The 23,005-nt window shown below is 43.8% G+C and overlaps 1 protein-coding gene across 1 annotated transcript in view; it reads left to right on the top strand.

Annotated features, from left to right (window-relative positions):
* The window catches only part of pnpla7b (patatin-like phospholipase domain containing 7b), a 251,703-nt gene that overhangs the window by 215,968 nt on the left and 12,730 nt on the right, over window positions 1-23,005 (top strand). Inside the window, exons 32-33 of the mRNA XM_052037480.1 lie at window positions 1,648-1,800; window positions 4,268-4,384. Coding sequence (XP_051893440.1) covers window positions 1,648-1,800; window positions 4,268-4,384 — 270 coding nt within the window. The remainder of the gene's footprint in view (window positions 1-1,647; window positions 1,801-4,267; window positions 4,385-23,005) is intronic.

The raw sequence follows: 23,005 nt of genomic DNA, 5'->3' as shown, positions 1-23,005 counted from the left end.
AAGCAGGAGAGAGTTTGTGTCACTCAGCAGAGAACAAACATTTCCAGTTGAATTCATGACAGCTAAATCTGGCTTTTGTTGCAAATGGCCTGTCTCATCTTTGTTCTGAACATTTGGCTGTAAACACATTATAAATTAAAGCCTGGTGCACATAGGAACAAACTATATAAACCAACCAGACCATGTTAGTGTTTATCCTCCAAAAGAGCAAATGGATCCAATCTTATTTACTCTCTTTTGTTCCATTTTCCTTCAACCACCTATAAAGTTTTGATCATCGAATTTATGTCTCTGGCCCTAATCCTGGAAGTCGAGCAAATGTTCACTCAATTCTCAACAACAATTTGCAGTTGAGTTGCACCTATAATGTAGCTAAAGTTGTTCAAGGTCTTTGAACTATGAAGGCAAATAAGATTCTGAGCCAAATAGAGAGATTGAGGTGGATAACCTACAGCTTCCTGATGCAGCTTGGAGGAGGAGAGATAGATGGGAAAGCTTTCGGCACTAGCTAGAGTCCAGGCAGTGGAATGTATCTCTATACTGGTAAAGGAGAACAAGATGCGTAAGTGGCCAGATTTGGAGAAGTGCAGAGATTTCAGAGGGTTGGAGGAAGTTTCAAAGTTGTGCGGTGGCTAAGCCACGGAGAGGATCCAAGCAGAGTAACAAGACTTTATAATTGAGTTGTAATTCAGCCAGCATCCAATGTAGCACTGGGTTGCTAGGTGACGTGGACTAAGTTTTAGCTAGGATAATGGCAGCAAGAGTTTAGAATGAAAGAATGCAAGAAAATAGGAGCAGGGGTAGGCCGCTCGGCCCCTCAAGCCTGTCTCACCTATTGGTATGACCATGGCTGACCTATGCTGGCCCCAACTCCTTTTCTGTGACAGAAGAAGGTGGGAGACCAACCAGGAGATTGCTAGAGCAGTGTTAATGAGAAATGGCAATGGTATAAATGAGGATTTAAACAGAGATAGAAGTAGGTAGCCTGTGTGATGGGGTTTGAGGACTAAAGCAAATTCTGGGTCATGTAAGTTGCCAAGATTGCTAATAGTTTAGCTTGAGACGATGGTCAGGAAGTTGGATGGAATTTGCGATGAGGACCAAGGTTTTGCCTCCAAGATTTACTTGCAGTAAATTCCTGCCCATCGATTTACTGGAGCTTAAGCAAGTAGCATAGCGAGCGAGATGGTGGAGAACTGCCTACCTGTTTTAAATGTACTACATTTAATCCCATATTTATGGTTGCTTAATCTTTGCACCCCAACTACTGGAAACAGTTTGCCTTTAGTCACTTAAAGCAAAATGGTGCAGGCAGTCTGAAATGACAGAAAATACTGGAAGCTGTGTAGAGGGGGAGCTGAATCTGTTTTAAGTAGTTATGGGGCTGGATTTCTCAAGGAAATGCAAACATTTCTGGTTGTAACTGCATTTCCTCTTGTAAGTGTCAGCCGGTTAAGGATTTCTGCATGAATGCATAAATTTCCAACTTGCTGACAGCTTTTTGCTGGCACTTAGACTGAGAACCACTGTTAGACTCTTAATGGAGTGCAGTGTTGCTGTGCAAAGTTGTGGATATTCACTAACACTTGCGTTATGGAATCGGCTATGTCCCAGCTTCTCCATTCACTTGTGTTATTGTAATTGCAGGTTTTGGGTATGGCAGAGATCCAAACTCGCCTGGCTTACGTTTGCTGCGTACGGCAGCTGGAGGTAGTGAAGAACAGCGACTACTGCGAGTATATTCGACCCCCAATTGATCGCTACGGAACGCTGGAGTTTGGGAAGTTCAATGAAATTGCAGTAAGTAGGTTTCTGTTGCAGCCTGAATTTTGTTTGTCTTTACTTGAGAGCTGAGAGAGCCAACTAGCACATCACACTTTGTAATTGGAACTGACAGTTGAGTAGCCAAGAAAGAAAAGCAAGATGCTGGAAATCTGAATCGAAAACAAAGTGCTGGAAGTACCCAGCAGACCTGGCAGCTTCTGTGGGGAGAGTAACAGTCAATGTTTCAGATTGACGATCTTTCTTCACGGCGCTGGAGAAGCTGGAAATCAAATGTGTTTTAGATTGTAGTGAGGGTGGTGGGGGTAGGTGTGGTGGAGAGAATGAGAATGGCTGCAACAGGGACATTGAATGGCAGAACCGGTAGTGTTGGTTGCTGAGGGAGTGTGGTGCAAGCCCGCTAATCGCAGCTGATCTTCTGGCAGAATCTTAAACAGAAGGAAAAGAGGACGGGAAAATTGTCCGATCTGTGAGGTATAAAACACTGCAGATGCTGGAAATCTGAAATAAAAGAGAATCTGGAAATACTTGGTAAATACCTTTACAGCACTGTGATGGGGAAGATTAAGAGTTTTTTCTGTCCCACCACTGTCTGCCGTTGAGCACCTCAGGATGGAGCTGTTGCTTTCTCCAACATTTGCCACTGAGACGTCCAACCCTCAGCTCACCATCGACCCTGGGGCCAGAGACCTGGCATCTGCTTTGCTGTCAGCGCCACTCTGTGGTGCAGTGAACCTGTGCTTCCTGAACAGCCTTCCTTACAGCTGACCATTTGCTCCCTCAGGGTATCCTGCACAGAGGTCTTCCTCATCAGATTCCCAGAACTCCCTACCCAGTAGTACTGAGGGGTACTTGCAGTAGATGTGCTGCAGTTGTTAAAGGAGATCGCTTACCTCCACCTTCTCAAATACATTTAGCAATGGGCAATAAAAACTAGCTTTGCTTACAATGCCCACATCCCATACATGAATAGAAAGGACAGTCAATGGTGTTCAAGCTGCTAATTGACAGTTAAAACATGTTACCTTTTGAACTCTGATTAACTTGCAAAGTTAGAACATACTTCTTAGAAGCAAGACGCCCATGTGGTACTTATGCTCCACATGAGTCTTCTCCCACTCACCTACATCTAACCCCACTGTACCATCCTTCTAATCCTTTCTCACCCCCACATGCTTATTCAGCTTCTCCTGATTGCATGCATGCCATCTGCTTCAAATGTTCTCTGCACGTTCTGACTGTTCACTAGTAAATAGGTTCTCACAAATTTCCTTTTGGATTTATTAGTGGCCCTCTTATATTTAAAGTCCATAATTCTGGTCTTTTCCCCCAAGTGCAAACATCTACCCAATGAAATATGCTCATGATCTTGAAGATCTCTTGGGTCACTCCCTGAATCAACTGTAATGTTGTGAGTGGCACTCTTGCCTCAGACAGAAGTTTAGTTTCTAATCCCCTCCAGAAACTTAAAAGAAATGTAGGCCAGCAAACTAGTGCCCACTAGGAGTAGAATCATACAGCACGGAAACAGGCCCTTTGGCCCAACTTGTCCATGCCGACTGTGTTGCCCAGCAAGCTGGTCCCATCTGCCTGCATTTGACCCATAAGCCCTCTAAACCTCTCCTAGCCATATACTTATCTAGATGCCTTTTAAATGTTGCTGATGTGCCCACCTCAACCACTATTTCTGGCAGCTCATTCCAAATACGCACCACCCTTTGTGTGAAGAAGCTGCCCCTGATGTCCCTTTTAAATCTCTCGCCTCTGATCTTAAACCTATGCCCTCTTATTTTTAGCACCCCCTCCCTGGGAAAAAGACTATGAGCTTTCACCTTGTCTATGCCCCTCATGGTCTTGTATACCTCTATTAGGTCACCCCTCAATCTCCTACGTTCCAGGGATAAAGTCCTAGTCTACACAACCTCTCCTTGCAACTCAGGCCCCCAAGTCCAGGCAACATGCTGGTAAATCTTTTCTGAATTCTTTTTAGTTTAATAACATCTTTCCTACAGCAGGGCAACCAAAACTGTGCACAATACTCCAAGTGCAGCCTCACCAATGTCTTGTATAACTGCAACATGATTTCCCAACTCCTACACTCAATGCCCTGACTTACTGTTAAAGGAGCCATCCTCTGGGTGAGACATTAAACCAAGGCATGTGCTTTTAGGTGAATGTAAAATATATTAACTATTTTGAAGAAGAGCAGGTTTTTTCTTTGTCCTGGCCATTAATTACAGTCAACTGACATTAGTATGTATGGATTATATCGTCATCCTCGCATTGCTTTTGTGGAAGCTTGCTGCATGTACATTGACAGCTACTAAAGGAAAAGGATTTCATTGGCTGAAAGGGTGCTAGAATGCTCTGAGGTTTGAAAATTACATTATGAATGAACGTTTCCCAGCAATTAAGCCCAGTGCTAAGTTTGCTTTGCTGAATGCTATTGCTTTAAAAGGAACCTTTACCCATTCTTCCCACACAGGAAGTGGGGTACCAGCATGGGAAGACGCTCTTTGAGCTATGGAACAGAAATGGAGTCATCGACAATATGCTGAAAGACCGGCCCATCGACAACGTTGCCAAGACACGACCCTCAGATGTGAGTTTGACTTCCAATTTCATTCGCACTGAGAAACGTACTTTGTGACTGGCATCCCTGAGCTCTTCCAAATGTTGTAGCAAGTTGCGGGGATCACATTTATTCATTTGCAGTTTTCACTTGCCCTTTCCTAATGATTTTGGACAGATGATTGTTGCCATGTAATTAGAACACAGTGCACACTTCCGGAGACTGGGAAGCCTTGCATAGAGCTTTTGTGCTCCTGTGAAGCTAGGCCACTTTTATTACTAACGCGTGATGTTTACTAATCCCTCCACCAACTCTTCCCAGGATCATTCTCTTACCTCTAACACTTTCAAGGGAATAGGTGAAACTCTTAAATCCTCTCTGAGTCATACCTCTGTTGCTTTGTACAACTGTAAATATTGCTTTTTTGATAAACTTTATTATTTAGTAAATGTAATGCACGTTGTTCAAGCTCAATTTCACCCAGCCATCAGTACTTGATGTATCTGCTTGTCCCTTCCATTTCTTTGTTCAATGCTCTGTTGGACTTCAGCTCTTGCTGCATCACTTCAGATCCACAATTTAAAAAAAAATCAGACCAGGAGAATATTATTCATAGTATTGAGAGTCCCTGCTGGTGTTCAATATAAAGATTTATTGTTTTTAAGACACCATTATTTCAATGGTGTGAGGTTCAAGAAATTGCATAAATATCTATTCATTGCAACTCTTGTTGCTTGCAGGCTTCGGGAAGGTGACTGTTGAAACAGGAACTGCACTGAGCAGTTGGTTCCATTTGTATTTGACTGACAACTCTTTATTTGAATTTGGGAGATATTAGAACCAGAACTTTCTTGACTTTTTTTTATGCAGAGAATGCAAAACGTCATGTACTATTATGGGCATTTGCGAAATTCTCTCAAGAGGGATGGATTGCTTCTTTGAGGTTACAAGCCATCATTATGGTCGGTTTGATCTTCCTTAGAGAGAAATTTGTATAAAATACAGAGGGATTAGTTTGGAATTGTATTTTTTTTATTCTTATTTTGTCCCCTGAAGAATTAGTTGGAAAAATAATACAAATTATTTACCTCAAGTGTGTTTTCCCCCTTTTTGTAAAAATTAATTTGTTGTCAAGTATAAAACTTTTTGTAAGACTTTTTCACATTTGAAAACTGAGTGAAATATTTAAGTAGCATCTACATCAGTTAAAAGGAGTTACCAAGCTAAGTTTACACATTACCAAAAGAAGCTGAAATTCCATGGCAAGAAATAACACTTGGTGTGACAGGGAGTTGAGACTCACTTGTGGAAGAGAGATGATAACGTGGATATTTAAATTGAACCAAAAAAAAAAACAAAGTATCTTTCTTGATGGGCTAAGTAGATTGAGTCAAATCATCTTTCTCATCTATATTTATCTGGGTTCATGTAAATTTATTTTTAATAGATAAGATGTATCTTTATTAGTCACATGCACATCAAAGCACACAGTGAAATGCATCTTTTGCGCAGAATGTTCTGGGGGCAGCCCGCAAGTGTCGCCACACTTCCAGTGCCAACATAGCATGCCCACAACTTCCTAACCCATAAGTTTTTGGAATGTGGGAGGAAACTGGAGCACCCGGAGGAAACCCATGCTGACACGCCTCTTTCCCAGGGCACCAATGCTCAATACAAGAGCGCATGACTTTAAAGTAATGGGTGGGAAGTTCAAGGGAGATATCAGAAGAAGGTTTTTTACCTAGAGAGTGGTTGGGGCATGGAATGTGCTGCCTGGGGTGGTGGTGGAGGCAGGTACATTGGTCAAATTCAAGAGATTACTAGATAAGCATATGGAGGAATTTAAAATAGAGGGGTATGTGGGAGGAAGGGGTTAGATAGATAAGGGATGAGATCTAAAGGTCGGCACAACATTGTGGGCCGAAGGGCCTGTATTGTGCTGTACTGTTCTATGTTCTTTGACATGGCGAGAACGTACAAACTCCTTACAGACAGTGGCCGGAATTGAACCCGGGTTGCTGGCGCTGTAATAGCGTCATGCTAACCGCTACACTACCGTGCCTGCCCATGCTTAATAACACTTGGCATCAGCTTATTACTGTTGTGAGATTAACTGAGCTATGGTTACCTGACTTATTGATCTCTTGCTTTTAAACAGGACTCTCATCTCCCCAAGTAATCTTGTACATTCTATTTGTCTCTGCTCTTATTAGAGAATAATCAGTGATTCCTCAGACTTGCAATATGATTTACTTCATTCATAAGCATCACTTCTTCCCTCATGCCTTCCTCTGGTGCTTCTGTAGCTTCCTCTTCTCCTGCCTCGTGTATGCATATGATGATTTCTTCTCAAAGCCTTATTGGGAAAAACTATAATATCCCTGCCAACTCTCAGTAATCCTTGGCTCATGACTACGTAATTCAGGGTGGCACTGAGAACCTTGAGTCCATTCCTTGACTGCACTCACAAAACCATCTTAAGCAGCGGAAAGAGTGCACTATCTCCCAACCCGTCAACCAGCTCTGTTGAGCACACCTGCCTCGCCTGTAGTGGAGTCTGTGGGTCCCCCTTTGGCTTCATCAGCCATCTCAGAGCCCACAAAACTGGAGTGACGTGTCGCACACAATTCTGAGGGAAGGTCTAAGAAGAATGTGATGATTTGTGAAATAGTCTTCACTGATCTTTATATTTTGGTACATCATTCCATTCCATTCCATTCTCTCTATTCTTGTGCCATGCCTCTGAAGCACTCCAGAGCTCTGTGTCCATCATGGCTTGTGCAACATGCTCTACTGTGTGTGTGCCATGGATTCTGGCACTCTCCATTTTTGTGTATATGTGTGCTTGTGTGTATACAGTGTTTGGTGGGACTCTTCTTAATCTGTGGGTGTAGTAATTATTAAAATGGGTAGAAAAATGGATAGATGTCAGGTATCTGTCCATGGTTCATTGGGGGGCATAAAGCAGGGCAGGTGAAGGAAATTACTAAAAAAAAACAAACAGGTTTCTGGACTTGCAGGTAGAGACACAGAGCATGAAAGCAAAAGTCTTGATGACGGTTTATGTTGCACTGGTTTGGACACAACTGGAGTATTGTGGCAGGTTCTTGGTGCTGTACTTTAGGAAAGATATGAAGGCTTTGGAGACAGATTTACCAAAATGATTCCAGGGTTATGCTGCTGGATGGGAAAAGTTGGGGTTCTTCTCTGTGGATTAGATTAAAAAGGTGAAGTAGACAGAATGGATAAAGTAGAATTGTTCCTTTGGCAGAGGGCTCACAAACCCGGAAACATAGAGAGAACCAAAAGTAAATTCAAGAAAGACTAAATCGGAAATGCCCTGTCGGGGAAGGGCAGATTCAGTTGTAATACTGAGAAGGGGGCTGGCTAAACATCTGAAAGGGAATAGTTTACAGGACAATGGAGAAATGATGGGTGAGTGAGAGCAGCTGGATTGTTGTTGCGTAGAGCTGGTACAGACTCAACAGATGGAATGGTCTCATTCTGTGTGTGCTAGCCTGTATTTAGGAGAGGTATAAAAATTAGTTATTAAATTTATGGGTGCTTCAAAGACTAGTTGCTCTCGTAATTTGTTCTGTTAGAGTCAATGCCTTAATTCTAAAGTATTTTACTCTCTGCCATCATTTCTCCCTACTGCTGATCACAAATAATGCAGAATGTGATTACACTGGAGGGTTGTGCATTAGCTACACTTCATTCCAGTGAAGACTGATCCTTCGTATTCATCTCGAGTATTTTTTTACGACCTTCTTTATTTTACAAAGCATCAGCTGATTAGAGTGCAATCTTCTAAGTTGCTTTGTGGCTTGTTGCTAACTGGCTCGTGGCTCACAGTTGGTTCCTACTTGTCAAATATGATTCTTTGTTCTGCCTGTAAGTCTTGCCTTCAAACAAAAAATAGAATATTTCTTTCATTGCCGTTTCACTGCGTTTCTATGTTATCCTATGTACATTTATTTTAGAATCTCTCAATTCTGGACACCATTTTAAATTTGTACTGCTTTACTGAACATTTATAATGGAAATCGAGTCATACAGCATGGAAACAGGCCCTTCAGCCCAACTTGCCCATGCTGGCTGTATTGCTCAGCGAGCTAGTCCCATCTGACCGCATTTGGCTCATAGACCTGTGTATGTTTGTATAATGAAGGTTCTGTATCTATGACTCTGGACTGTAGCCACAAAGCAGTGTTGTACTCATGATTCTGAAATGTCCTTGCCAACTCTGTCACCACATGGTACATTTTAAAGAAACTGATTAACTAAACATAAGCAAAGCAGTTGCGGTTCACTATATTATCTTCATATTCTGTCTTGGTAGTCTCCAACCTAATGGCAACGACATCGATTTCTCTAACTTCTGATAGCCACTCACCCCATTTCTTCCCCCCCCCCCTTTGTTTTCCCTTTATCCCTGTGGCCCCATTACCCCTTCTTTCCCCGCCCTCACGATCTGCCCACCACCCACACCTTCCTCCTTCTGGTTCCCCACCTCCCCTTTATTCTATGGTCTACTGTCCTCTCCTATCAGATTCCACCTTGTTCGGCCCTTTGCCTCTTCTACCTGTCACCTCTCAGCTTCTCACATCACTCCCACCCCCCCCCCCCCCAACACCTACGTATTTCCCATCCCCCCTCACCTGGATCCACCTATCACCCACCAGCTCATGCTCCTCCCCTTCCCCCCACCCTTTTATTCTGGCTTCTGCCCTCTTTCTTTCCAGTCCTGATGAAGGGTCTCAGCCCGAAACGTCAACTGTTCATTTCCCTCCATAGATGCTGCCTGACCTGCTGAGTTCCTCCAGCATTTTGTGTGCGTTTCTCCTAATTTCCCATAGATATGTTTTTGGTCACACTTTTTTTGTTTGTCACCACTTCCCTTTATGCACATCTCCCATTTAGATTTTCTATGTCAACTGTCCCTTGTCATGCTGTAACTATAGGTTTCAATCACCAGGCGGCTTTGAAATTTGTGTGGACGCTCCAGCCAGTGGGTGGTGCTGTGAGGCTTTCCAGAGCCTGCATCCACCATCTTGTCAACAGCAAACACATCGCATTTTTAATGTAGTTCTTTTTGTTTCATGGTTATTTTTCATTTGAACCTTTTTTATCCTCTGTCTCTTTCCTCCTCATTCCAATAAACTTTCAGCCACTTGGGTTAGCACAGTTAGGAGAACCAGCGCCAGATACCCGGTTCAATCCTGACCTCCGGTGCTGTCTGCGTGGAGGTTGCACATTCTCCCTGTAACTGCGTTCTTTTCTCCAGGTGCTCCAGTTTCCTCCTACATCCCTAAGGCGGGTGGACTGGTAGATTAATTGGCCACTGTAAATTGTCCCTGGTGTGTAGATGGGGGTAGTTGATGGGAATGTGGGGAGAATAAAAAGTGGGATTAGTGTTGGATGAGTGTAAGTAGGTGGTTGATGGTCTGTGCAGACTCAGTGGGCCAAAGGGCCTGTTGCTGCACTTGTCTCTCTATGATTCTTTGCCTTAAGCTGTTCTGCAGACTCACCTTGCCCCCAAGCCCAGCGTAATCACTTGCTAATGCCCCCAAGCCCAGCGTAATCACTTGCTAATGCCCCCAAGCCCAGCGTAATCACTTGCTAATGCCCCCATGCCCAGCGTAATCACTTACTAATGCCCCCAAGCCCAGCGTAATCACTTGCTAATGCCCCCAAGCCCAGCGTAATCACTTGCTAACTGGCTAAATTGAAAGACAGCAGCCAAATGAGGTGAAACAATGCCCAGGAAACAATCGGTGCTTTAGAATTCATCCCTTTTTGTACTTGTTCCTGTTACCTCCCTGCTAACCATCCAGAGGATTCCTGGCATTGCCGGCAACTCAAATCCACTGCCAAACAGGTTTTTCCTTGGATAACAAACAGGTTCCATTTTAACAGATGTCCATAAGTCGACCTTTGCCTATAAGTTGGAAAATAAACAAAAATGTTCTGTGGTAACCATACCTCCACAGTATTGCAATGAATGGCATCAAAAGCGCATAGGACTGATAAGAAAGAACAATTACTTAAAGTGGAGAGAGAGATGAAACTAGTTCTGCCATTTGTAGGAACGAAAGTAATGACGTGCATCGGACTTTTGAATTCAATAACATGGGAGCTCGTTTGTATTTAGGGGTGTCCATAAGTCGGGCATTCATAACCTGGGGATGGCCTGTATCCGTAACTTAAATTCCCTTTATCTGTCACGAGACTGCTCCCAATCCAACTCACTACCTAAATCTCATGGCTACATTACTACCCTCACCATTGTTTTACACCTGATCACTGTCATCTGATCATAACCCGTGACTGCCATCAAAAAATTGTCATGTGACACTACACTATTATCCCATATTCCTTTCCTGCGTTGCCTGATAGGGTGGTGGAGGCAAATTAATTGGGGGCTTTTAAGAGGGGCTTGGATGGGCACATGAATGAGAGGAAAATGGAGGGATATGGGCATTCTGTAGGTAGGAGGGAATAGCTATGTTGGCACAACATTGTAGGCCAAAGGGCCTGTTCTGTGCTGTACTGTTCTATGTTCACACCTAGATATGAAACCTCATATTTTAATACTAAGGCTTACGAGAGCCAAACAGGACATTTATAATGGGCCACTGTTTAGCAAGAGAACAGGAGTTATGAGAAAGAGCACATCATATAACCACCAAAATTAACCAACACTGGAAGTAAACACAGATCATGTTCTATGTCCTCCTGAAGCAACGCTGCAGGGGATTTGGCTGGCTGGTGCCAGTCTGAGTGTAGATTTGTGACCTGCTTTTCTGACTGGTTGGTGTTACACACCTCTCGTGGCCCTTTTTGAAAGCACAGGAAAAAATTGGGGCAAGAGTAGGCCATTCAGCCCTTCCAAGCCTGCTCTGCTATTCGATATCATCAGAGATCATCTATCATAATTCCATATTCCTATTCCCCATACCACCATCCCTTTTGTGTCCAGAAATTTATTTATCTCCAAAAATATATTCAGCAGCTTGGCCCCCAAGGTCCACTGTAGTAGTCAATTCCAGTGAGTGAAGAAAAATTCTCCCCTTCTCAAACCCTAAATGTCTTGGCCCCGTATCCTAAGAGCGTGAACCTTCGTTCTGTTCACCTCAGCCGGGGGAATCCTCCTCCTCATCTCCAGTCTCTCCTAGCCCTGTCACAATTTTGCATGTTTCAATTAGATCCCCACCCATTCTTCTAACCTACGGTGAAACAAACCTAGTTGACCCAATCTCTCCTGATAGCACAGTCCCATCATCCTGGGAATTAGTCCATTGGATCTTCACTGCACTCTCTGTATGCCAAGGATATCCTCTCTTGTATAAGGAGACCTAAACTGCACACAGCACTTCGGGTGTGGTCTCACCAAGGGCCTGTATAATTATAATAAGACATCCATGTTCCTGTGAAGATCAACAGACCATTTACTGCTTGCTGCACCTGTATGTTTGCTTTCAGTGATTGGTTTACAAGAATGCCTGTCTCTTTGTATATCGACGTTTCCCAGTCTGACACCATTTAACTATCACATCATTTTCCTGTTCTTCCTGGCAGAGTGAATAACTTCACACTTACCCACGTTATACTGCATCTGCCAAGTGTTTGCCCAGTTGTTCAGACTAAATTGCCATGAAATTTCAAGTCAAGTGGAGTTTATTGTCATGTGCACCCTTATGGTGAGGTATAGGTACAATGAAAAAACTTACTTGTAGCACATAGATTCGGACAGCACACAGAACATAAATTGTACAAGGCAGTGAAGAAAAAGACTTTTTCTTTGCACTGATATCATGTTTTGCAATCAGAAACAAATCTATGGCAGTACAAGAGGTGGTCAGTAGTGTAAATTTTTGCATCCTGGACACAATTCACATTCTCACCCAGTTTAGTGTTGTTGGCAACCTCAAGATATTACACTTCCTCATCCAAATCATTGATATATACCATGAATAGCTGGGGCACAGGCACTAATCCCTGTGGTAGCACATTAGTTATCACCAGCCACCCTGATAAAGACCCATTTATTACCACCTTCCTTTTCTTGTCTGTCAATCAGTTTTCAATCCATGTCAATGCATTGCCCCCAATATTGTTTGACTGTTTGTTGCTCCACATTCCAGCATCTGCGGTCTCCTGTCTTCAACCTGTTATATGGGACTTTATCAAAGGGTTTGTGAGAATCCAAGTACACCACGTCCACTGGTTTTCCCTAGTCTATTCTACTAATTGCATCCTCAGAAGAACTCCTGTAGGTTTGTTAAACATGATTCCTCTTCCAGAAACATATTAACTTTATGTAATCCCTTTGGTATTTTCTGTGTGCTGTTATTACAATTGTTATAATAGACTCTAGCATTTTCCCCACTACGCATTTTAAGGCAACTGGTCTGTAATCCTGTTTTCTTGCTTCTTCCTTTATTAAATAGTTACATTTGTAACATTCCAGTCTACAGTCTTCAGAAATTGAAAAAAATGATAACCTATACAGCCACTAGATCCACAGATACCTCCTTTAGAACCCTGGAATACAAGTTATCAGATCCTAGGGATTTATTGTCTTTAAATGCCATGACATCTCCAGTACTATTTTCTTACTAATTTCCTTTTATTCCTCCATTTTCGTTGAGACTTTTGGTTCCCTAATATTTCTGGAAAGTTACTTCTGTTCTCTTCTTTGAAAACAGAATCAAAGAAGATAATAACAGAGTAACCTGTTCTACATTATGAATTATCCAATTTCTGACTTTCGGGGACCCACACTTCACTAATCTTCTTTATATATTTCTGGAAGCAGTAATAGTCCACGTTTATGTTACCTACAAATTTAAGAACTGCCTAGAACGTAGAACAATATAGCTGAGGAACAGGTCTTTCAGCCCACATTCTCTGTGCTGACCATGATGCCCAACTTAACCAATACCACCTGCCTGCACATGGGCTATATCCCTCCATTCCCCACCTGTTCATGTGCATGTGTAAATGCCTCTTAAGTGTTGATATCGTATCTGCTTCCACCACTTCCCCTGGCACCTACCCCCTCTCCGTGTATATATAAAAAAAAACTTGCCTCATGAATCTCCTTCAAACTTTCCCCCTGTCACCTTAATGCTATGCCCTCTAGCATTTGATATTTCTACCCTGGGGAAAAAGGTCTCTATTCCTGTCATAACTTTTGTAATCTATTTTTGCTCTCTTTATCTTTGTCCTTCCTTGCTAAAATCTAAACTGCTTGCAATCACCGGGTTTGCTACTTTGGCAGTCTTGTGCGACTCCTCTTGGATCTAATACTATCCAGAACTACTTTTGTTAGCCATGTTGTGTCACATTTCCTTTTGCCAGGCAGGAATGTATAACTGTCGCACCTTCTGTTCAGCTTTCTTGCATCACAGCACTCCTTGAGTTGAAGGTACTCCCACAGTACTGTTGAGTTTAGGAATTCTTGTACTTTGAACCAGCAGTGATGAAGGATCCGGCAACATTTTCCTAAATTAGGATGGCGTGTGATTTGTGTGGGGGGGGGGGGGGGAATGGGGGACTTTGCAGGTAATATTTACTGAATGACATGCTAGACTATTTCAGAGGGTAGTTAAGAGTTAACCACATTGCTGTAGTTCTAGATTAACTGTTGAGGTAGGGACAGTAGGTTTCTTCCATACATGGTAAAACAGTTGGACTTCATGACAATCTGACTTGATCATGGCTGTCATTAAGGATACTAGATTTATTTAATTAACCAAATCCTAATTCCCCAGCTGCCGTGGTAGGATTTGAATTTCTGGCTTTGATTTGTTAATCAACATCTGGATTAATAGTACAGCAACGTAACTACTGTGCCCTGTGTTTGAGATTTATTCAGTCACCTTCAACTTAATTTCCATAAATTGGTGATGAAAGGAAACTAAAACATTCCTCTGGGCACTGGTCTTCATCAGAGGTACAAATTAGACAAATTTACATAATTAACATAAATTGTCTTTCTAACCCCTTCCTCGTGGGTAATGAACAGCAGTGCAAAGAACCACAAATAGGGCCCTTAGATCCTCAGTCATTCCTACCATTCCATTATAAAGTGTGGCTGATCCATGGAATTTACCTGCTATAACTCCATATTCTTGATCCTAAAAACTCAGTTGTTGATCTAATAAAGCTCTAATTGCCCCAGTTTCCTATTTGGGGAATAGAGCCAGACTTTCACTATTATTAATGTTTTTTAAAAAAAAGGGGGCTTCCTGATTCTGCTCATGACTAAATGGAAGCTGCAGCTGGCTGGATGAGCCCTGATAATGTTGCCCCCTTGTTCCACCAGTGGGGCAATTTTAAAAACAAAAGCACATTGCTGGAACCACTCCACTACATCCATTGAGGGGTGATTTGGGTTTGGACTCCTACACTGAAAAGAGTATTATTTTATCATTTTGAATGGTTTAGGTCAAATGGGGGAAAATCTTATTGGTTTATTTTATTACTATTATCACATATACAGGCGTACAATGAAAAACTTTATTCTTCATGGCATCCTTAGAGATCATTTTATCACATCAATACATTGAGGTAGTACAAGGGAAAAGCTATAACAGAATGCAGAATAAAGTGTTACAGTTACAGAGAAAGTGCGGTGCAGGCAGACAATAAGGTGCAAGGCGATAACAAAGTAGATTGAGAGGTCAAGAGTCCATCTTATCGTTCAAGAGGTCCATTCAACAGTCTTATAACAACAGGACAGAAGCTGTCCTTAAACCTAGTGGTATGTGCTTTCAGGCTTTTGTATCTTCTGCCCAATGGGAGGGGGAAGAAGAGAGAATATCTGGGGTGGGTGGGGTCTTTGATTTTGCTGGCTGATTTACCGAGCCAGCGAGAAGTATAGACAGAGTCCACGGAGGGTAGGCTGGTTTCTGTGATGTGCTGGGCTGTATCCACAACTCTCTGCAGTTTCTTGCAGTCTCGTGCAGAGCAGTTGCCATACCAAGCCATGATGCATCTGGATAGTATGCTTTCTATGGTGCATCAATAAAATTTGGTGAGGATCAAAGGAAACATGCCAAATTTCTTTAGTCTCTGGAGGAAGTAGAGGCACTGGTGAGCTTTTTTGGCCATGCCATCTACGTGGTTGGACCAGGACAGGCTATTAGTTGATGTTCACTCCTTGGATCTTGAAGCTCCCGAAGACCTCAACCCTCTCATCCTCAGCGCCGTTGATGCAAACAGGAATGTGTGCACCACCCCCGTTCCTGAAATCAATGACCAGCTCTTTTGTTTTGCTGACATTGAGGGAAAGGTTGTTGTCATAACACCATGTCACTAGGTTCTCTATCTCCTTCCTGTACTCCGACTCATCGTTATTTGAGAGATGGCCCACTACTGTGATATCAACTGCAAACTTGTAGATGGAGATAGAGCAGAATCTGGCTATAGGGAGTAGAGTAGAGGGCTGAGGACACAGCCTTGTAGGGCACCGGTGTTGAGGGTAATCTTTAAGGAAAAGAGCGCAAACTGTGCTGCCATAGGGAGCAAGAGATGATTTAAATAGCAGTGAGGATATTCACTTTAGACCAAAGAAAGAAGGCAAACTTGCATTTCTATGACTCTGATGATCTCTTGGATCTTGGGCTGCTTTACCGAGCCAGCGAGAAGTATAGACAGAGTCCATGAAGGGTAGGCTGGTTTCTGTGATGTGCTGGGCTGTATCCACAACTCTGCAGTTTCTTGCAGTCTCATGCAGAGCAGTTGCCATAACAAGCCGTGATGCATCTGGAGCCAAAACAGGCTCTCTTGTGACCCTAATAAACAGCACAGACAGAAGAGGGAGGGAGAGGCAGCATGAGGACGTGGAAGGAAACAGTGGAAAAACTTGACTCAAACCAACAAAAAGGCTGCATTAGGGGATGGACCTGAAAGCACAGGTGCAGCGATCACTTTGCCGAACTAACTCAGTGATTGCTCTCCCCAGGAGCAGCTCCATTCAGATGTGCTGCTGCCTGGTAATTGCTATAATCTCCCAGCAGCCATCTTGCTGGGGATGAACAGCAGAGCGATTGAAATCTCTGCAAAGAACCATTCCCTCAGAGCCCCTATTCCTTTCAAATTGCAAATTAATAACTTACTTTGGTTTTGATGTAAAATTAGTCTAATTTACAAGAGACCCAATCTGTTTCCAGCTCACAGAAATTTACGAGTTCATGTCTTTGCTTTTGGCAGTGATTTTTTTTCTCTTTTGAACTTGCTCCCTACAGAATCATTAGTGCTGCTGTTCTTGTGTTTAGACCAGATGCTGTCCCAGCCATTTAGGATCAGGATCACTGATCATGCAATGTTGTTCCAACAGCCTTGATGTAAGGAAAGACTTAATTTATGAAAATCGGAACAGAAAACGGCAGATCCTCAATACGGGTGGAGAGGGGGTGGGGGGGGGGGGGAAGCAGAAATTGTTGGAAACTCTCACTAGGTCAGGCAGCACCTGTGGAAAGAGAAACAGTTAATGTTTCTGGTCCAGGTCTCTTCATCAGAATGTTAACTGGTTCTCTCTCCACAGATGCTGCCTGAACTGCTAAAAGTTTACTGAATTTTTTTCCCCGTCCCCTCCTCCCCCCCTCCTCCTCCTCCCCCCCCTCCTCCTCCTCCTCCCCCCCTCCTCCTCCTCCTCCTCCTCCCCCCTCCTCCTCCTCCTCCCCCCTCCTCCTCCTCCTCCTCCCCCCCTCCTCCTCCTCCTCCCCCCCTCCTCCTCCTTCTCCCCCCTCCTCCTCCCCCCTCCTCCTCCTCCTCCCCCCCCCCCCCCCCAGTGAATGATGGCAGATTTCTTCCCCAACTTGGCCAGTGTATGACACCAGCCCCATCTCGCATGGTTGACCATTGAACAGCCAAGCGAGTCGTGCATCATGACATTGTTACATTCAAATAGAAATAAGGATGAAAATGGACAGACCATCTGGCATTAATCCAATACCAAATTCAGCCCAATTAACCTTGCAAAATCCTGCTCAAACTTCTGGTGATTGGTGTCTAAATTGGGGAGAACTGTCCCACAGAGTCACCAGTTAACAGCCTGACAGAGTTGTACCTTACAGATAATGTGCCAAACTCCTCCATCACAATCCCTCCATATCCCACAAGCAGGACTGATCTATCAGTGGTAGTAGTGTAGTGGTACCTGGGTGGGGGAGAGTATCCCTCAGAGACTGCAGTGTTGACTACAGGCCTCAAGTTTCATGGCATTGGGTCAATAATGGGCAAGGGAGCAATGTCCTGATTATCATCTCCTATCCTCCCTCAGCTAATGAATCAGTGCTTGAACAACACTTGAAAGAAGTAGTTGTAGCTGTGGACACAGAATATGCTCTGGGTGAAAATTTCAATGACCATCACCAAGAGTTGCTTGGTAGCATTAGCACTAACTGAATTGGCCAAGTCTGAAGGAGAAATCTGCCAGGCTACATATGTGGACAATAATGAACAGACAACAGGTGCCAGAAACCTGCTTGACCTTATCCTCAGCTGCTGCTTATGTATCTGTCCAATACAGCATGGGTAGGAGTGACCATCGTACAGTGCCTTTGGAGACAGTCCCATCTTCAAGAGCACAACTTCAATCATGTTCTGTGGTACCACATTGATGCCGAATGGAACAGATCTGGCAGCTCATGAGGCACTGTAAACCAGCAGCAGAAACGTACATCACAATCTGTAATCCCATGGCCTGTTATAGCCCACAGTCTATGCTGTAATCAAGCATGGCGATCAATCCTGATTCAATGAGGAATGCAAAAGGTATACCAGGAGCAGCCCCAGACAAAGATGGGTGCCATCATGGGGCATCTGCACTTATGTGCTAACACCAGGTAGTAGCCAAGGTTAAGTCATCCTGCAGCCAACGGCTCACATCAAAGTTCTGCAGTGCTGCCACATCTAGTCTTGGATGGTGGTGGATAAATAAGCACTGACAGAAGGAGACAGCTCCGATTGTATCCCCATCCTTAACAACGGCAGGGCCCAGCATGCGAGTCCGGGTGAAAAGGCTGAAGCATTCACAATCAAGTTTAGCCAAAAGAGCTGAGTGGATGATTCATTTTGATCTCCTCTGCAGATACCCACTGTCACAAGTTCAGAAGTGGGATGTTCGCTGATAATTGCACAATGTTCCACTCCATTCACAACTCCTCAGAAACTGAATCAGAATGCAGCCAATCTGATTCACTCCACATGATATCAAGAAACAGCTGAGCACGGCACACAGCAAAGGCTGCTGTGCTGAAGACTTGTGCTCCAGAACTAGCCGTGCCTTTCAGCCAAGCTGTTCCGATGCATTTACAACTAGCTATGTGGAATAATGCCTTGTTTACCCAGAAGCAGGGCAAACCCAATTTAGCTAATTGACCCTCCAATCAGTCTCCTGTCAGTTGTCAGCTGAGTAATGTGAGGTATTGTCAACAGTGCTGTCAAATGGCACTTGCTGTCCAATAAGCTGATCATCGATGCCCCTTTTGGGTTTCTCCAGATCTCTGCCTTGGGTTTAAACTTGGGTATCCAGAGGTAAGGTGAGAACAAATGCCCTGGGCATCAAGACAGCCTTTGACCACATAAAACTGAAGTAATGGGCATCAAGAGGAAAGCATTTCAATGGCTGGAATCATACCTCGCACAAAGGAAGGTAGTTGTGTTAGTTGGAAGTTACTCATCTCAGCCCCAGGACATCACTGCAAGAGTTGTTGGGGCTCAACCGTCTGCTACTCCTGCTTCAATGACCTTCCTTCTATCATTAGGTCAGCAGTAGGGAAGCACTCTGATGATTGCATAATGTTCACTTCCATTTCCAGCTTCTCAGAAAATAAATTGGTCCACATCCAGGTATGGGCTGATAATTGGCAAGTAACATTCACACCACAACAGTGCCAGAAAATGGCCATTTCCCATAAAAGAGAATCCTACCACCTACTCTTGACATTTAATGTCATTATCATCAGCAGGAATCTTCCCCCCCCACCCCCCTTACCCCCCCACCTCCACCCCCCACCCCACCACCTCTCCACACACACCACCAGCAACAGTAAGTGACTTGCCATTGACCAGAAACTCAGCTGAAGCAACTACTTAAATACTATGGCTATGAAAGCAGGTTAGAGGCTGGGCATCCTGTTGTAAGTGACACCACAAAGCCTTTCCATCATCTTCAAGGCCTGTCAGCACTGTGATGGAACAATCTCTGTTTGCCAGGCTGAGTGCAGCTCCAACAGCACTTGAAGTTCAACACCACCCAAAGCAAAGCACCTCGTCCACCACCCTAACCATTCCCTCCCTCCACTGTCGGCATGCTGTGCATGCCATCCACAAAGTGCACCGCAGATATATGCCCAGACCACTGCACATCACCAGTGATCTCTGTCACTAAAAGGGCAAGTGCAGAAGGAGCATAAGGGCACCACCACCTAAAAGTTCCCCTCCCAGGTTGCTTGCCATTCCTGAATTCATTACTGGATCTAAATTTTAGACCACCTGCCCCAACAACAGTGGTAGTACCTTCACTAGAGGACCGAGGCAGTTCAAGGATTGCTCATCAGCACTGGACCAAGACCAATTGGGGATGGGCACTGTCTGTAACTTCTGCCTCCTGAAAATCCATTTCAGAATTTAGGTTCTGCTCATTTTCACACCAATGGTTGCTGCTCAACGTACAAAGAGCACCCCCACACTTCTAGCCCCTACCCAGGCTTTAGCTATAATATGTAGCCAGTTTACAGATTCTGTTTACTGTGGATGTTTGCCTACTAAAGCTGAAAAAAAGAAACAATACAATCTTCAGAAATCTACAAATGTGAACTGGGGCCTGTGGTGGCCAGCTCTGATTTTTAAAAGCTGCCTGTCAAGTAAACATTGTGCCTTGCATGTTTCAATCAGTGATGAGCTCCCAACCAAAGAGAGCATAGTTATCTCCTTTTGACATTTTAACAGATTTACCATTTCCAAATCCACCACCTCCATCTATTTCATAATGGGGCCTTGCCTATGATCAGAAAGTTAACTGGATCAGCCACAAAAAAAAGGTTGAGGATTGGATGTATTGTAGTGGGTGACTAGTCATCTGACTCCTCAAAGCCTTTCCACCTTATAAAGTCACAGGCTAGGAATAGGCTGTGAAGATTGAGATCTTGTAAATGGTGGTGATCCAATAAGCTTGTTGCCTTCTGGTTTCTAGGCAGTAGAGACCATGAATTTGGGAGGTGCTGTATTGCACTTTGTGGACTGTAGTGGGGCACATAGCAACCAGATTTGGAAATATAGTTTGAATCCTTCATGTCACTGCATTATTGGAACATAACAAATAGAAGACTTGCCCACCTGGCACCTTGTGCCTGCTTTATATTCAGTATGATTGTCATAAGATTGGTCTTTCACTTTGGGGCCACTTTCCTGTAAATGATCCTCCATATTGCCTGATTCCCTTAATATTCAAACATCTATCAATTTCTGTCTTGAATATACTCGGTAACTGAACTTCCACAGCCCTCATTGGTAGGGAAATTCAAAGCTTCACAATCCTCAGGTGTGAAGAAATTTCTTCGTATCTCTGTCCTGAATGGTCAGCCCCTTACTTTGAGACTCTTACCCATGGTTGTGGACACCTCAGCTCAGAGAAACATCAATCCCTGTGAAAAAAAAAAGAAAATCCTGGAATCCTCTAACTGCGCTATGGAAATATATTTGTTACATAGATGGCAGTATATGTGGCGATCTCAAGGGTAATTAGAGATGGTATTACTAACAAAGCCCACATCCCGTGAGAGAATAAAGAAGCTGGCTTCCTGCATCCATTAATCCTACTGAGTCAAATGCTGTTTATTCAGTTAAAATATTCCTGTAACTATTGCGTGCAAATGTTCAAAGCACATGAATAAAGCAGATCTTATGAAGCCTCCATGATTTTTCTGTTGATTTGCTTGCAGCAATGACCAGATTAATCATTGAGACTACAGGGCAATCCTGCTGCAGGTTGCCTGGGTGTTTATAAAAGTGCTCACGAGTGGTGAGTATATTGCTCGGGGTGCAGGATGTCTCTGTTTATTTCTATCCTTGCAAGTGGCTGCCTCACTCCCTCTCCGGGCTGTGAAACAGCAGTTCAGAAACTTGAACCACAACCTCTGAAGTCACAATTCCTAACTCCCCAAAGCCTATCCACTTTCTACAAGTCTCAAGTCAAGAGTGCGATGGAATACTCTACTTGCCTGGATGAGTGCAGCTTCAACAACACTCAAAAAGCTCAACACCATATAGTCAACTTGATAGATACCCAATCCACAATTCATTCACTCACTCCACCACTGACGCACAGTAGCAGCAGTTTGTACCATCTACAGGATGCACTGTTGCAACTAACCAAGCCTCCTTAGACAGCACCTTCCAAGCCCCTGACCGCTGCAAGCTGGAAGAACAAGACCACCACCACCACCTGGGAGTTGCCCTCCAAGCCGCACACCATCCTCACTTGGAACTATATTGCAGTTCCTTCGCTGTCGTTGGGTCAAAATCCTGGAACTCCCTCCCTAACTGCATTGTTTGTATACCCACACCTCCAGGACTGCAGCGGTTCAGGAAGGCAGCTCACCACCACCTTCTCAAGGGCAACTGGGGATGGTCAATTGAATGCTGGCTCAGCCTGTGAAGCCCACATCCCTTGAATGAATTTTAAAAAGCCAATGTAGCTTGCAGGAGCACAGCAGAGCCAAGGTTGATCACAGTTAGGGCCTCTGGAGATTAACTAGTCAGTTTTGAACAGAGGTATTTGGTTGGGATCAGGATCATTGGCCATCAGGTGAGGTACTTGTGTATTTGTGATCATTCTCCACACTCGCCCTCCTCAAATACCCATTGTTTTAGTTCCAAGGAAGGTCTTGCGTGTGGTATATTTTTGAGCTTCCATTAGTAATGCTCGTGACAACTGCAGAAACATTAATGATGGGATTATGGCCCAGAAAGAAGCAATCATGCCCAAAGAAAGGGTATGTGTATGCCAAGTCCATTTCCTAGTTCTCATTCCACAGTCCTGTAAATTCCAACACTTAATTTGTACGCCCAGGTACTTTTCAAACGTGATAGGAGTTTCTCCTCCACCATCCTTTCAGCAGCAAGTTCCAGACACCCACCACTTTTTGAGTAAAAAAATGTTTTGTCATCTCCACTCTAATTCTCTTAATAATTATCTTAAATCTATGCCTCCACGTTACCCACCTCTCTGCCAAGTGAAAATAAGTTCTTCCTGTTCATCCTTTCTAGGCTTCTCATTATTTCTACACCTTAATTCAATCTTCTATCAGACTGTTAGAGTCATACAGCAGCAAGCAGGTTCTTGGGCCACCATGTCTTTTGCCATAACCATCAATTCTATCCCAGTCACCGGCACCTGGTCCATATCTAGTCTGCCTTGGTAATTCAAGTGCTCACCCAGATACTTTTTAGTATTGTGAGAGTACCCGCCTCTGCTGCCTCCTCAGGCAGTGATTGCAACCACCCTCTGAATGGAAAACCAATTCCTCAGATCCCCTCTCACCCTCGTCCTCTTCACCTTAAAGCTATGCCCTCTAGTTTTAGACACCTCCAAAAGGGTGGATAGTGAGAAACTTTTCCCCATCAGTGCCCTTC

This window comes from Pristis pectinata, chromosome 23 (genome assembly GCF_009764475.1).
Source record: "Pristis pectinata isolate sPriPec2 chromosome 23, sPriPec2.1.pri, whole genome shotgun sequence".
Taxonomy (NCBI): Eukaryota; Metazoa; Chordata; class Chondrichthyes; order Rhinopristiformes; family Pristidae; genus Pristis; species Pristis pectinata.
The sequence above is the reverse complement of the archived record's forward strand: the minus strand, read 5'-3'. Positions and strand labels throughout refer to the sequence as shown.